Raw genomic sequence first — 16,842 nt, forward strand, 5'->3', positions numbered from 1 at the left:
CTGAAAGCCATGCCCACCCCCCATGACCCTGTCACGCTGGAAATTGCCAGCCCCCATGACATTGAGAAACATCCAGTAGTTAGAGAGTTAATTCTGTCTAGTAAGGTAGCTCCTCCTGTGTGATGTAATTGTTTGCTCACATCCTGTCCTTCTCCAAGAAGAAGGGCCGTCCTTATTCAGAGGACATATTCTTTTTCTATACATTCTATCTAGAGGATGTGCTTTTCATGTCTCTCCAGACATTTATTGTTTTTATACTTTTCTAATAAAAAGTAACTTGTTCATTCGAACATGCTTGTCTGTACTTCACTATTCATCACCTCTGGAAGCTCCTGGCTCACTCCTCACGGGCTGAGCGCCTTGTCTAAGGTAAGGGGGTCTTCTAAATCCCGACAGACCCGGAACCAGAAATGACGTGAGCGAGCCCCAAGGCCACCCCCCTTTCCACCACTTTAGTCGTTTATCGCAGCTTGAGTTGTGGAAAAAGGGTAGCCAATCATATTGCAAAAGATGCCCAAGGGAGAACACACAGTTGTTACTGATACCCTTTTCCGCCCCTTTACTGCCAAAACAGTGACCAAATGAAAAGATTAACAAATATTAGAAATTGCCTATTTAAAAACTTTAGACACCCAGTAACTCTGAACTCACTTCTCCAACCCCCTCCAGGGTGGAGTAGGTGAAAAAACAATCACAACTAAAAGTGTGCAGTCATTGCAAAAAAACCCGGTCCCCAATCGGGCGACTCTTTTAAACACCCTGGATTGAGTGGAGGGTGGGTGGGTGTCTGCACTCCCTCGCAACAAGCAGGAAAAAGGGAAGAGCTGGGCAGCAGCAAGCCTTTAAAAAGACTGCTCGCCCCACCCAGCTGGCTTCCCAATTTCAGGGCTGTGTAGGCATGCTGGGAGGTCTCGCGCTGCAGCGCGAGACCTTCCAGCAAAACAGGAAGCCATGGCTGTGCTGTCAGGACCGACGCAAATGTTGTCCCGGCGCTGAAAAGCACCCGGCCTCTCAATTCTCAATGGTGAAGTTCAACAAAACCATCTTCAGATCCTCTGTCTCTCTAAAGGTTGCCTATTAGCTGTCCTTCATGTGTTCACCTCAGACATTCAACCAAACTTCATTGTACTTGTTCAAAGACTGGATTTTTCTCACTGACCAAGAAAAAAGAACTGAAAAATATGCATACATGTACAAAAGACCTTATTGCTTTTTGTATAAATTGCTGATCTTTAACCTATTGCAAAACGTACACATTTTCAGAATTATTTTTCTCAAAATTAAAAGTATTTATATCAAAATCAAAAGAAATAGTGATATGATTGGCATTTTTATTTTTTTTACTGCTGTATTTGATCTACTCCACATTTTCATAGCCTTACCAAATATACTTTCCTTTGAGTAGCCACTAATCAAAGCAATATAATTTACTGCTTTTTAAGAAGCATCAGGCTTTAAGAACCATTTAACCAGTTAACGTTTCCAAGAATCATGAATTCTTCCAGCATCTTCAGATACTGAAACATGGAGTTCTTTGCCTATAAGGTATATTCAGTGTCATTGAGATATCACCCACACCATCATCTAGGACTATTGCTGTTGTCAATTTCAAATAATAAATTATAGTGCACTACTACCATATTGCATTATCCTAAGGTGTGTTTATTAAATGAATTATGCTTATGGCTAATGTTAAATTAGAGTTTTCTAAATATATTGATACTGTTTAATTAAGCAATTTATTACTTATTACAAAGAGTTAAAACTTTTTTCACTATATCTCCCTGAGATCATTAAGACTCATGTAAATTTAATAACCGAGCAGGATTTTTATTGTAGTCATTCATCTCTGATTCTTCAGTTGGGAAAATAAACACTATTTAAAGTAATAGAAGTAAAAGTTGCAGTTTCAAATAATATATATGCATGCAAAGTATATGCATGTCTATTAAGTTGAACATTCAAAGATTGGGTGACATTAAAACGAACAAATATTTGCTTTTCTGAAGCGGGATTAATTATTTAATATTTATGTGATATACTCTCAGTCTGGATGTGATGGACAGATACACTGCTACATTTTATACAGATATAGAGAGTGATAAATTGTCATACCAAAAAGGTTAGAATTAGAAATAGAAATAGTTTTTGGAATTGTTAGAAATAGTTTTTGGAAATGAGAATGTGTCTGAAAAGCTCAAACATATACAAAGTAAATATAATTCTATTTACAATGCAATCCAAGCCCGTGAAGTACATAAAATATAATTTATTGTCATTTCATGCAAAGCTTAAGTGTAGATAAGATAATAATTATTTATCATAATCCTAGTTGACAATAAATGATTAATGTTTTTAAAAAATGGTATCTGTATGTGTGTGGATTGTCATTTGGAAGCTGGCACAAAAAGACTATTTAGTTAATCTGAAGCAAGTTATCACAATAAATACAAGCATCTCTTAAGTGCTGCTTTGCTGCAATAGACTAGACTTATTCTGTCTGAGGACTCAAATAGTCTCCAATTGTTCTATCCTGAAGCTCTTTCCATCTGTTCTTTTCAATCTAGTCCATGACTAGTTCATCGGTTTTGAATTCAACAATTGATGACTAGTCATGGACTAGTTGTGAGGCTACAGAGAGCAAAAACATGCAAACCATATTTACAGCCTTTTAAGCAGGTTGTACTTTTTGTTTATTTCAGTAATTTTGTTAGTATTTCTTTTACTCACACTCACACTTCTCCAATTCCCTTGTAATAAAGAAAGATGCTTATGATAGATTTGATGCAGATCAACAGTTTGAAGTTCATTAATAATTGGAATGTTGCACAGTATGAAGTAATGAATACTAATTACTCCTTTCAAGTCTGACAGCACCCTGTGGACCAATACATCAGCTCAGACTTTAATTTGGTTCTAGTAATGGTTTTATCAATAGTACATTAATCCTATGTTTGAAAAGATATACAGATGAACCTGACCTACTACAGCTACTGCTGTCATAAAAGGGCCACATACTGACAACAACTAGGTAATTACAAATAATTAGATCTACTGAGCTTCAGACAATCCTAATTTTAAATAAAATATATCTTGTGATATCAATCGACAGAAAGTATTACTGGAAAGATTTATCAGCCTATGCACCTTCCAGAACAAATTTACTGGCTTTGCATATTAGCAAACCTCATGATCTGTGAAGCAACTTCTTAAAATTATATCTGGCCTTTACTTTTTGGAAGTCATTGCAACATTAAAAAATATGAAGGAAAATCCTGAAATACCAGATTACAATGTTTTCAGCATCCAGATTTCCATTAGTACTAATTAAAGTCTGAAAACATGGAAACATCCCCAAGCCCCTTGACTCAAAGGCGTAGAACCATTATGTTTATGTAAGGATAATATGCCTCAATAGTGGTGCAGTAGCAGACTGCGCACCAGTAGCAGCCACCAGATGTTGCAGTCCTATGGGTGCTGCCATCTTTTTTCTTCCTTTTTTTTTAGTATTTTATTTTTGCGCATGTGCAGAAACAAAATCTCATGATGGGATGCATGCGCGCAAGAGATTTCAACTATTTTTTTTTTTGCTTCCCCACATCTGTGGTGTCCTGTCAGGCTCTCTGGTAGAATCCTCCCAAAAATTCACAGGTACAAATTTCAGACACACACACGTTTGAAAATTCAAAACAATGTTCTTTATAATGAAAATTCACTTAAAATTCACTTAAACTAAGCCCTCTTTTGGTATAGCAAAGAGCACTCCAAACAAACTGGTAATTTATACAAGTCCCTTATCAGTCCTGTGATACTTAGCTTGCAGCTGCGAGGCAATTCAAAGTCCTTCTTTCACAAAGTGAAACACACTTTGCTCTGGTTTAGTTTCAAAGCAGGGAAAAATCAGTACACACAACAAGTCAGTCAGTAAAGCAGTCACGAAACACAAGGATCAGATAATCCTCCACAATGGCCAAACCCACAGACTGCTATTTATAGCAGCCTCACTAATTACCACAGTCCCAATGAGATGGCCTCATTTTCTTTGATAATAATCTCTCAGTTGTTGCCGCCTATGCATCGCTCTCCGCATGCGTGGCTGTATCATTAACTCTTGTTCTGAATCCAAGGAGGAGCTAGATAATTGATCTCCTTCTGAGCTCTCTGCCACACTCTCCTCCTCCCTGTCACTCATGTCTTCTTGGTCAGAGGAGCCTTCATCTTCAGATTCCACCGGGGGCAAACCAGGCCTGCAGCATGTGGATGTCTCCCCCACATCCACAGTCCTTGGGGCAGGAGCTGGGCCAGAGCTAATCACAACATGTGGAAGCAAAAAAAAAAAATCGCTGCAATCTCATGTGTGTGTCCCCTCATGAGATTTCAGTGCATTTTTGCTTCCTGCACATGTGCAGAAGCAAAAACACACTGGGGAGGCATGTGCATAGAGCGCTCGCATGCAGGACCATCCAAGCTGTGCGTGCAGCACACCGATAGTGACAGTAATAGCAACCCAATCCTGATATCCATCCTTAGGCATAAGGGTTTGTGGCCAGGGTGATGCTTTTGTGCCGTTGTGGTTCAGCAGAAAGAAATAAAAAATGGGGAGGAGAAGCTCAAATGTGACCTTGCAATGCAGCTGTGCATTCTGAGGGCAGATGAACAGCCTTGAATACCAGCCAGGACTATTGTGAGAGAATGGGACAACATTTCGATTGGCATTCAGCATAAATCGTGGGATTTAAAGCCCTGCGGCACTACCACAGTTGTTGGGGCTCATGCTCCAATTTCAGTTGTAAAAGGGAATGGAGAAGACAAAGTATAGAGACCTTACTGCAAGGAAGAGAAAATATTGAGACCTTACTACATTTAGGTCTGTACACTTTGAAGCATCAAAGAAGAAAACATCTTTGGAAAAACTGTTGAGGAAGTTGATGGCTGGAGAGAGATAGCATGGTGTGGTAGTTTCCATTTTCTTATTCCAGAGGGAGAAGAGGATAGAGATGTCAGCTGGAGCCTTTTCTTCAGAAGAGAAGAAAAAAAATCCAGATAGAGATATGCATCACTCCGAAATTAAGGCAGGCGGGGGACAGAAGGAACAAGATAAATCAGTCTTATTTTTTCCTTTAATCAATTGCTTGATCAATCAAATAAACTATTTTTGATTAGTCGTCTGATCAGTCAAACAAGATCAAGATCAATCAAGAAAAACTAAGGAAAGAAGCAACCTAGAATTAAGCAGAAACTTCCTAACAGAATATTTAATCAATGGAACATCTTGCCTTGAAAAGTGATGGGTACCTCATTACTGGAGGCTTTTAAGAAGAGATTGGAAAAGGTGAGGTCTCCTTTTGAACAAAAGGTTGGAGGAAGACCTCCAAGGTCCCTTCCAGCTCTATTCTGCAATTGTATATTGAGACCTCTGCAAACTCCAGACCAGGAAGGCCTAGACAGGAGACCCAGTTAGATGTATCACACAAAATCTATGAAGAAGTACAGCATACAAAGTCTGAAAAAGCAAGATGAAAGCTTTAAACACAGCCCAAAGGGACTCAGTCAATTTCTTCTCTATCTCTTTTTTGTAGTGAAACATGAGAAGGATGGAGGAAGAGAAAGAAGGGAATTTGGTAGCTAAGCAACAGAGCTGGTGATTGCCAGAAAATAGCCCTGGGACAGAGTTAGACAAAGTTAGACTAAGAAAGTTTGAACAATACTATAAATAGTGGAGGGTTTTTTTTCCATTATTCCTCTAAATCGGCTTATATGTAATCAAAGAAACAAAATAGGCCCTAGTGTCTCTCTGAAATGTCATCCTTAAATACACTAGCATAACTCTAAAAGAACCTCGGTCATGCTGTGGAAATACCAAATTGCCAGATAGAAAAATGCATTCTCGCTGTCAAGACTGCTTTATCTGTGTTCTTGCTGAAGCTTTACTGATAAATACATTAGGAATCTTTTTTAACCTTCATGTACGTCCCCTAGATCACAGATATGTTGTCATATGATGGAACCAGACAGTTTTGTTTCAGTTCTGTTTTTTGCAGCTGTGTTACAGGTTGGTTGGTTTGCAGTTTATTTTGGTGTGAAGACTGATGCAAAGAATATGTTGAGCAGTTCTGTTTTGTCTCTGTTGTCTATTATTTCTTTGCTGTCTTCTCTTTTTAGTGGATCAATTGTTTCTTTGATTTTTTTTCCTTCTTATTTATGTGATGGAAGAAACTTTTCTTATTGTCTTTAACTTTTGTTGCAAGACTTTGTTTGTACTGGGTCTTTGTTGTCCTGATTTTTTATTTTTTTTTTGCAGATTCTGGCTGTCTGTTGGTACTTTGCTTTCATTATGTGTCCCTCTTTCCATTTTTTGTATTTGTCTTTTTTTCATTCTGTTTGTCTGTGAAGACTTTGTGAAGCCATGCTGGTTTCTTTTTGGTTTTCATGGGGGTTTTTTCCCATCGGAATTGTGTTGCTCTGGGCTTCTATGATCTTGTTTTTCAGAATCTCCCAAGCTTCTTGTGTAGTTTTGCCCTTTAGGACTTCCATCCAAGAAATCTTTCCCAGGTGTTCTCTGAGTTTGGTGAGGTCTGCTTTTTTAAGTCTGGGACTTTGGTATTGTTGGGTCCAATTGTTTATGTTTGCATTATGTTGAATTTTAATATGACTCTCCCCCGGGGTGTCCTTGTAATTTTGATTCCTTTTATCACTTCTTCTCTGTTTGTGAGTATTAGATCCAGTATGGCTGTTCCTCTAGTTCCCTCTTCCACTTTTTGGACAACAAAATTGTCTGCAAGACTGGTTAGGAATCTGTTTGATTTCTCACTTGATGCAGAGTTAGTTTTCCAATCTATTTGTTCATACAATTTAGTTTTGCATTTCTCATCCTGCACATTCATATGTCACACAAGGTTACAATGGAAGTTATAATGATTACCATACCTTGAATTCCAGAGTTAACCTCTACATAAATGTCTTTTAATAAATTGGATGAATTAATTTTGTCATCCTTTTCCCCTCTACTTCTTTGGCTGCTATCATAGCAAAACCATAAGAGAGCAATAGTACAAACATTTATTTTCCCCAAATCTGCAATTAAATAAAAACCCCTACATAGCTATAGTGATAAAACTCACTGAATCATTGTGCAATGCTTGCCTTTCATAGCTGATAACCACAAAAATTGGTAATAATTTATTACTTCTGAGGATTGAGCACATATAAAGTACAATTTTAGTACAAGGCTCCAGATCTCATTTTAAAATGAGCCATTTTAGCATCGCAATAGCATGAAATTGTTCCCCAGGTAGGTTTCTCTGTAAATAAAGAAAAACAGTGAGTTACAAAATTGCCCTCTTTGTTCTATTGCCAATTTCTGAAATCATTCTTCCATTTTCCCTTGCAGCAGAATGCTTATTGAAGTTCAGCATATGTTCCGCAAATAGACATTTTATAACATATTCAAACTGTACAATAATTTTTAAATTATTATTTTAAAAAATCTGTCCACACAAAGAGAACAATATTTCAAAATATAGTTTAGTACCAGATCTTAGGATTGGCTCTAGCATATTACTTTCTATTTATGAAACCAGTTTTCTTAGTTTCTGTCTGATCAAATAGGCATGCTCTGAGGTGCAAAAAATTAAATAGTGCCATCTAGTGTGATCCTGCAGTTATGCCTTCTTTGTAGTTGCACCCACCTACTAGATTACTATCCTTGACAAACTTTCTTGGCCTCAAATATGCTGTCTTTTGAGGCTGTCCTTCAAAACAGATCTGAAAGCCTAGCTTTAGGTTTTTAGATCTGTTCTAAAGATTAGATCTAACAGATCTAAAAACCTAACTCTAAAAACTGGCTGAAAACTAAAATGATTGGTGAATGACAGGTTGCTCGAATGTTATTTGTATTTCCCCCCAGTACATTATATTTGTATATTTGCTTTCCCTTCTCCTGTACTTTAAATAGCCCATGTACCTTAAACGAACCTTACAAGATTTTAAACAGGGATTGCATAAATCCCAATGTGAATTTAATTTTTCTTAACTGTTTTTTTAGTCTTATGGAAAGCTGCATGTTGAAAACTAAAGCACAGCACCAGCCTTATTTATAATAATGTGAGTCATGCTTAGCCTCCTTTGACATGCTTTTTGCATTTTTTGAGGACTAAATATTGTAATGATTTTTGTTTTAATCAATCCCAGATATATCAAAATTGAAGACAGAGAATGTGAATTCAACAAGAATTTCCGTCTCATTCTTCACACTAAGATGGCCAACCCCCACTACAAACCAGAGCTGCAGGCTCAGACCACTTTAATTAATTTCACAGTCACCAAGGATGGATTGGAAGACCAGTTGTTGGCCGATGTTGTTAGTATTGAACGACCAGAATTGGAAACAGTCAAGGTAAACATACTTGATGCTATGGTATCATGCAGTCCATGAGATTCAGTTATTTATTTATTTGTTAATTTTTTAATGAGATTATAATCACCATGTAAACCATATAAAAGGATAAAGATACAAACTCAAATTAATGATAAAAATAGATATTAAAATAATACAGCAGTTAAATAGCTGACAAAAGAGTGGAAGTTCCATAGTTGACTTTCCCCATTGACTTAGCCTGGGAGGGTCACAAATAGTGACCCCCCAAATGGTGACCACATGACCCTGAGACACTACAAATGTTACAAATATATATGCCCATTTCCAAGTACTCATATTACTGAGGAATTCTGCACTAGTCATACATGCGAGATCTGGTCGTAACTTAATTTTTTCAGTCCTATTATAACTCTGAACATTTGTTAAATGAAAGATTGTAGGTGAGAATTAGCTGTACTTCTTGAATGCAGCCTTTCTGTATGAAACCAATATACTCATCGAATATCATCGAACATCACTGATGCTGTCCATCTATCATGTTCTAGGCAAGGTAGGCTGCTTGTTCAATTGTCATCCTGTCAGTTATTGCAAATATAGATATCATCATCATCGTTGTCATCATCTTCATCAACAAATCTTTATTTGGTCACAGACCAGCATGTTGAATACAGAAATCACAGTTAATTGAAATAAAATACTAAAGATAAGTAATGTGTTTATATACGTAACTAAAAGACCTAATAGAGATTAGAATAAATCCTACAGTGAAAAGTGTAGATTACTGAACAGTATATGGCTGTGGACCAAAAAATAGAGTCAGATTGATCTGATAATAATTCCTATTTTCCATTATGTTTTCTAGTCTCTGCTGACAAAACAACAAAATGATTTCAAAATTCAATTGAAGGTCTTAGAAGATGAACTACTTTTTCGCCTTTCTGATGCTGAAGGCAGCTTCTTGGGAGATACTGAACTTGTGGAAAAACTTGAAAACACAAAATTAATGGCGGCAGAGATAGAATTCAAGGTACTGCAGCTTTAGGCTTTGATTTTGCTAACTGCAAGTACATTTTTTATCTGAAGACAAATCCAGATATACTATGAGGATCTTCTTCTTTTCTGTGGCATAAATAGCAGTTTTATCCCCCAATATAGGAAATAATAACTTCTTGCTTCTTGGAATGCAATGGCCTCACTATAGTGGGTAATGGTGAAGCATCTTCCCATTTTTAAATCCATGAATCCCAGCGACCGGTTAGGTACCACAGAGTTGGCCTTCTTCAGGTCCCATCAACTAGACAATGTTGTTTGGCGGGACCTAGGGGAAGAGCCTTCTCTGTGGCGGCCCTGGCCCTCTGCAATCAGCTCCCCCCAGAGATTCGTACTGCTCCCACCTCCTTGCCTTCCATAAAAGCTTAAAGACCTATCTGTGCCGTCAGACTTGGAGCCATTAGACCCTTGCCCCCCGACCAACAAATGTAGTATGTTTTGCAATGTGAATGGGAATACATGATTTTAAATGTTACTAGAGTTTTAACGTTTTTCTAGTATAATTAATTGGATTTTTAGATTTGTACATTGTATATTGCTTGCTATGTTGTGAGCCCCTTCAAGTCCTTGGAGAGGGGCAGCATACAAATCCAATAAATAAATAATAAATAAATAAATATTGTGATATTGAAAGCACTTGGCCCATAACATTTAAAAGTAGATTAATGGAGAAAGGTGGAGTCACAACATCGCAGGCATTTTAGGGATCAGTGTATGGTCCTTCAACAAGTGGCAGGCAATTGTTCTTGTGTATGAAGCTCCATTCACACAAATGGAGCTTCGTTTGTGAGTGCAAGGACCCTCTGCTCAAGAAAGTGGAACTTCAAATGAGTGCATGCTTCCCTACCACTCATGTGCATTCATTTGATTAGATTAGATTACAGTGATCCCCCGGTTATTGCGTCCCCGACCATTGCGAACAGGGTAATTTACGATTTTTCAACCCGGAAGTCAAAACACCATCTGCACATGTGTGCCCTTTTTTTCTATGGGCACGCATGGGTAGATGGGGCCCAGCAGATCAGCTGCTGGGCGGCTTCCCTGGGTCTTCCCCCTCTTGCTGGCGGGAGGGCGAGCAGCGGGCATCAGCAAGGAGTTTCCCCACCGCCCACGCAAACTCCTCGCTGCCGCCCGCCCTTCGCCCGCCCACGCCGTTCATTCTCGCCGCTTTCGAGCTGAGTCCTGAAGCGAATTCGCTCCGGGACTCAGCTCGAAAGCGGCGACAGCCAGCGCGGAGAAGCCGTTCGCTGGCGCTGGCTGTCGGCGCTTTGGAGCTGAGTCCCGGAGCGAATTCGCTCCGGGACTCAGCTCGAAAGCGGCGACAGCCAGCGCAGAGAAGCCGTTCGCTGGCGCTGGCTGTCGGCGCTTTTGAGCTGAGTCCCGGAGCGAATTCGCTCCGGGACTCAGCTCGAAAGCGCCGACAGCCAGCGCGGCGCGGCTGTTTTAAAATGTCGCCGCCGGCATGGGGGGCTGGCCAGCACCCCCCGGACCCCCAACCCGGGTTTGGGGGGCTGCTAGGAAGACCCCCATGCCGGCGGCGACATTTTAAAACAGCCGCGCCGCCCACAATCTTCGGCTCCTCGCTAGCGCTGCGGGAGTAAAAACACCATCTGCACATGCGCAGATGGTGTTTTTACTTCCGCAGCGCTACTTCGCGAAAACCCGCTCGTTGCGGGGGGTCCTGGAACGGAACCCTCGCAACGAGCGGGGGATCACTGTAGATTTATTGGATTTATATGCCACCCCTCTCCGCAGACTCGGGGCGGCTCACAATAATGGTAAAAACAGTACATAGTGACACATCCAATACCCACCAATCCAATTACAATTTTAAGTTAAGAAATTCATAAACCAACCCCAATATATATAAAAAACAAGCACACAATCAATCAAACACCAAAACAACATGGGCAAGGGGGAGATGTTTCAGTTCCCCCATGCCTGATGACAGAGGTGGGTTTTAAGGAGTTTACGAAAGGCAAGGAGGGTGGGGGCAATCCTAATCTCAGGGGGGAGTTGGTTCCAGAGAGTCGGAGCCACCACAGAGAAGGCTCTTCCCCTGGGTCCCGCCAGATGACATTGTTTAGTCGACGGGATCTGTTTGCCCATTTTTCCCACGGCCGGTTTCAAAAGGCCACAACCTGGCCATGGCCAGGGTGGTGGCGACCCCAGTTTACAGTGTCAGCATACTGATCTCTACAATCTGGGTCCTCATTTTACTAACCTCGGAGGGATGGAAAGCTGGGTCAATCTTGAGCCCCATTAAGATCAAATGCCAGGCTGTGGGCAGAGTTTGCCTGTAACACTGCACTCAAACAATTGTGCCACCAGGCTTTATTGCGTTGTCTTGTGTTGTACAGTGATCCCTCGAGTATCGCGAGGGTTACGTTCCAAGACCCCTCGCGATACTCGGTTTTTCGCAATATAGTGGTGCGGAAGTAAAAACACCATCTGCGCATGCGTGCCCCTTTTTCCATGGCCGTGCATGCGCAGATGGTGTTTTTACTTCTGCACCTGGCCCAGGGAAGGTTCCTTCCGCCGCCCAGCAGCTGATCTGCTCGGCAGCGCCGCAGCAGCGAGGAGCCGAAGATCGGGGTTGCCCCGCCGCCCACGCAAAGGGGAAACCCCGATCTTCGGCTCCTCGCTGCTGCCGCGCCCGCCGCTTGTCCGCCCGCCGCTTGTCCGCCCGCCGCTTGTCCAGCCGCCGCTTGTCCGGCCGCCGCTTGTCCGGCCGCCGCTTGTCCGGCCGCCGCTTGTCCGGCCGCCGCTTGTCCGGCCGCCGCTTGTCCGGCCGCCGCTTGTTCGGCCGCCGCTTGTCCGGCCGCCGCTTGTCCGGCCGCCGCCTGCCTGCCCGCCTGCCCGCTGCTCGGTGCACGAGAGAGGGAAAGTGAGAAAAAGAGGGAGAGCAAGAGGGGGAGAGATAAAGAGAGAGAAGGAAAGAAAGAAAGAGATGAGAAAGGAAGGAAGAGAGTGAGAGAGAGGAAGAAAGAGAGAGAGAGAAGAGTGGAGTATTTTTTAATTAATATTTTCTGAAAAATCGCGATATAGCGTTTCGCGAAGATCGAGATCGCGAAACTCGAGGGATCACTGTATTGTATTCAGGGGTGGATTCTAACTTACCTCGCTGCCAGTTCACTTCCTTCAATACCGTGTGACCATGACTCACGTGAACATGTGTGCATGCACAGTGGGGGGGGGAATCTCCCCCCCCCAAAAAAAGCTGATGACAGATGGCAACCTCATACACAGGGCCAGACACTCAGCTTCTGCACAGAAGGAAAAAATAAAAAACTGGGGGTAAAATTAAAAAGAAATTCAAAAAAATTTTTAACCTCCCCCCCAAAAGCTGAAAACAAGATAGCCATAGCATACCCAGTGCTGGAAACCCAGCTTCTGCGCATGTGCAGAAATAAAAAACCCAGGAATTTCTTTTTTAAAAAAAATATTTTTAAAAATTATGATTTTTTTTTAAAAAAAAAAGATGGCAGCACTGACGGACCAGCACCAACTGACCTGGGTCCATGACATCATGATGATGTTACCAGCAGGTCCATACCAGTTCAGATGAAACTAGACTGAACTGCAAGGAACCTACCTCTGACTATATTGTGTTGGGTTGTATTGTACTGATTATATTACACTGTGTGCACAATTATTAGGCAAGTGGTATTTTTTAGGATTACTTTTATTATTCAACAACCACAGTGCTCTCAGTCAATCCAAAATGTTAATAAACCTCAAATCTGAATATTTAAAAAAGTAAAAGTGAGATTATGGCTTCCTTAGGAATATATCTATGTGTGCACAATTATTGGGCAGTTATTACTGTACATAATTATTATGCAACTAGATGAAAAATGAAGATTTTCCCATTTCACTTAGTTTCATTGGTTAAAGTTAGAATAACAAACAATTCAAAAGTTTCAAATAAATATTTCTGACAGTTCAAAAAATGTATCAGTGACTATGAGCCAGGGTGGCGCAGCAGATAGAGTGCTGTACTGCAGGCCACTGAAGCTGACTTGTAGATCTGAAGGTCAGCGGTTCAAATCTCATCACCGGCTCAAAGTTGACTCAGCCTTCCATCCTTCCGAGGTGGATAAAATGAGGACCCGGATTGTGGGGGCAATAGCCTTGCTCTGTTAAAAAAGTGCTATTGCTAACATGTTGTAAGCCTCCCTGAGTCTAAGGAGAAGGGCGGCCTAAAAATTGAATAAATTGAATTGAATTTAATTATTATATCCTCCTTCTTTTCAATAACAGTCATAAGCCGTCCATTCATGGAGTCTGTCATTTATTTATTTTTCTTTCTTAGATATATCTTACTATGAGTATATCCTCTATAACCTTCATTATGTACTTTACTATGTGTATACCCACTAAAACCCTTATTGTGTATTGGACAAAATCAATCAATCAATCAACCAACCAACCAATCAATCAATCAATCTAATGATCAATTTTTTGTGCCCCAACAACCACAGCCTCCCAGACATTGTTCAGAGATGTGTACTGTTTTCCTTCATCATAAATCTCCTGTTTAAGGACTCACAAGTTCAAAATAGGGTTTAAGCAGGGGTGAAATGCTCCTGGTTCGGACATGCCTGTCAGTCGTTGGAGAGTTGATCCCAAAGGCAGCATGAGGCTGCACCCACCCACCCTGACACTGCCATTTGGGTTCTTTTAGCCTCATGCTGCCTTCACAACCAGCTCTCTGACGAATGGCAGGTACACCTGAATTGGGAGCATTTCACCCCTAAGTTTTGGTCAGGTCAGAAAGGGGGAGCATGTCATTCTTTCATCTTTAAGGCCTTTATTGATTAGCTCAGGGGTAGGCAAAGTTGGCTCTTCTTTGATATGTGGACTTCAACTCCCAGAATTCCTGAGCTAAGCATGATTGGCTCAGGAATTCTGGGAGTTGAGGTCCACAAGTCATAAAAGAGCCAACTTTGCCCACTCTTGGGCTAGCTGCACAGTGGAGTACTTCAATGCATGTAATGGAGCTTTGTCCTGCATAAAAATCACTGTCTTCTTGAAAGATGCAGATTTTTCCTGAAAGTATCTTCTAAAAACTGGTAGTAGGTTTGGGAGTTGATTTTTAGTCCATTTTACTATATTATTTATTGTTATAAGCCGCCCTGAGTCCCATTGGATTGGGCGGCATAGAATTGAATTGAATTGAATTGAATTGAATTGAATTGAATAAAATAAAATTATAATATAATATATAATATAATTAAATTTAATTTAAAAATTAAATGAATTAAATAAAAAATTAAATAATTAAATCAAATTAAATTAAATTAAATTAAATTAAATTAAATTAAATTAAATTAAATTAAATTAAATTAAATTAAATTAAATTAAATTAAATTAAATTAAATTAAATTAAATTAAATTAAATTAAATTAAATTAAATTAAATTAAACCTTATCTTCAATACCAACTCATACCAGTACTCCACCTTCACCTTGCTGGCATCTGAGTCAACCTCCACCTTGCTGGCATCTGTCATGGGCCTATCTATCCAGCCATGGGCCTATCCATCTGGTCTGTCAAGGATCATTATAATCACATATCAGTCTGTAAAACCTTTGTAAAATCTGTCTTCTGATATTTCTTGGCCCAGTTTTGTCATTCAACTTCAGTAGTTGTAGGATTCCAGCCTTCCTTACCTTGGCCATATCTCTGAGCACTGAACACCATGTACGTCTGGGCACTACAGGTAGGTTGCAGTTCTGAAATATGACAGCACTGGAGACTAATGGGAGGAGGAAAATATGCATAAAAATGATATCGTCAAAACACTCACTTGTCTAATAATTGTGCACATGTTGTATAATATTAAGATGAAAAAAGCATGAATTTAACTTTCATCATTTGACACTGCTATTTCTGTGTAAGTAGTATTATTATCTACAGAGAGGGGCGGCATATACAAATATAATAAAGATAAGATAAGATATTTGAGAAACTGACCTGTATAGTCCTGTATCTGCTTATTTATAGTTTTCATCTAATCATTCTTATCTTCCTTGGCTTTAGACCTTTGTATCGCTCATAATTAATATTATTATCAAAACAAACCATCAACAGTCCTGAACACTGATATGGATTCATTATAGATGCTAGCATTTTAGTTCCCATTTTAAATCATCCTTTAAAAAAAAAAGATTTAGCAGCTCAACAGTTAACCACTGCAAATTATATGCTACTACTTCTCAACAGTTCTCATTCTTAACTCAATGGGGATTTTGCCTAAGTAATTTTGTCTAAGATTGAGGCTTAAACATTACTGTGAATTTGCTCTAACAATAATTATACTTTTTTTGTTGTTATCTCGCAGGCTGCAGAAGCCAGAGAAAATGAAGTTAATATTAATGAAGCCAGGGAGTATTATAGACCAGCAGCTGCAAGATCTTCTCTTCTTTATTTTGTCATTCAAGATCTAAGCAAAATCAATCCCATGTATCAGTTTTCACTGAAGGTACTTTAACCTTTTCTTGCTTTATTTCCAAAAGTAAAAAATAAATGCAGAGCTGCTAACAGCTTAGTTTCCAGCAAGCACATTCCCAGAAAATAGTGAAGTGAAATGAAAATTTTTAAGCTGAAACAGCCACAAATGATGCTTCTCTTTCTGAATTCAGGACTATTCTGGCACCAGAAAAATCAAATTGCCCAAACAGTTTCTTCCATCCCTGGCAACAGAAATGCAATAATAGCAAATTAAAGAATTAGATTATTTTACATGTCTGAAGATCCACTTCCTTTTTCCTAATAATTGAACCATTTAAGTTCGTAAAATATTTTTCCCAAAACAATATCGAGTATTGTAAAACATATCCGTTTATAACAAAATCATCACATATCACATCCAGATCATTACATTACGTTTTATATACTTCTTGGTCAGCTAAAAAAACTGTATGACATTCTGGAACTTATATTTCTATATTTCATTCATAAAAAGTGTATTGTTGTTGTTGTTGTTGTTATTATTATTATTATTATTATATCCTTAATTTGTGCTATAATATCCTTAATGTTTATGCCTATAATAACAAAACTTATTATTAAGTTGCCACCTACACTACCAAGACAAATTTTTTGTGAATGGTTTCTTGTTTTGTTTTGTTAGGCTTTCAACAATGTATTTCATAAAGCTATTGAGAAAGCTGAGGCATCAGATGATATCCAGGAACGCATCTCCAACTTGACTGAATCCATAACATATTTCACCTTCATTTATATCAGCCAGGGATTTTTTGAGAGGGACAAACTCATTTTTCTTGGCCAGACAATATTTCAGGTTAGAAAAGTTTAATTGTTATTATTTGCATTGGCATTTAAAGGTTGAGGATGCATTTATTGATGTAAATCAGCAGTTTTAAAAATGTTCTATTTGAGTTGAGGTT

At 39.5% G+C, this 16,842-nt stretch overlaps 1 protein-coding gene across 4 annotated transcripts in view; it reads left to right on the plus strand.

Annotated features, from left to right (window-relative positions):
* Positions 1-16,842, plus strand: part of DNAH11 (dynein axonemal heavy chain 11) — a 213,708-nt gene that overhangs the window by 167,595 nt on the left and 29,271 nt on the right. For all 4 annotated transcript variants that reach the window (XM_070727462.1, XM_070727463.1, XM_070727464.1 and 1 more), the window contains 4 exons: positions 8,191-8,395; positions 9,240-9,404; positions 15,774-15,914; positions 16,566-16,736. In XM_070727462.1, coding sequence (XP_070583563.1) covers positions 8,191-8,395; positions 9,240-9,404; positions 15,774-15,914; positions 16,566-16,736 — 682 coding nt within the window. The remainder of the gene's footprint in view (positions 1-8,190; positions 8,396-9,239; positions 9,405-15,773; positions 15,915-16,565; positions 16,737-16,842) is intronic.

Source organism: Erythrolamprus reginae, chromosome Z (genome assembly GCF_031021105.1).
Source record: "Erythrolamprus reginae isolate rEryReg1 chromosome Z, rEryReg1.hap1, whole genome shotgun sequence".
Classification (NCBI taxonomy): domain Eukaryota; kingdom Metazoa; phylum Chordata; class Lepidosauria; order Squamata; family Dipsadidae; genus Erythrolamprus; species Erythrolamprus reginae.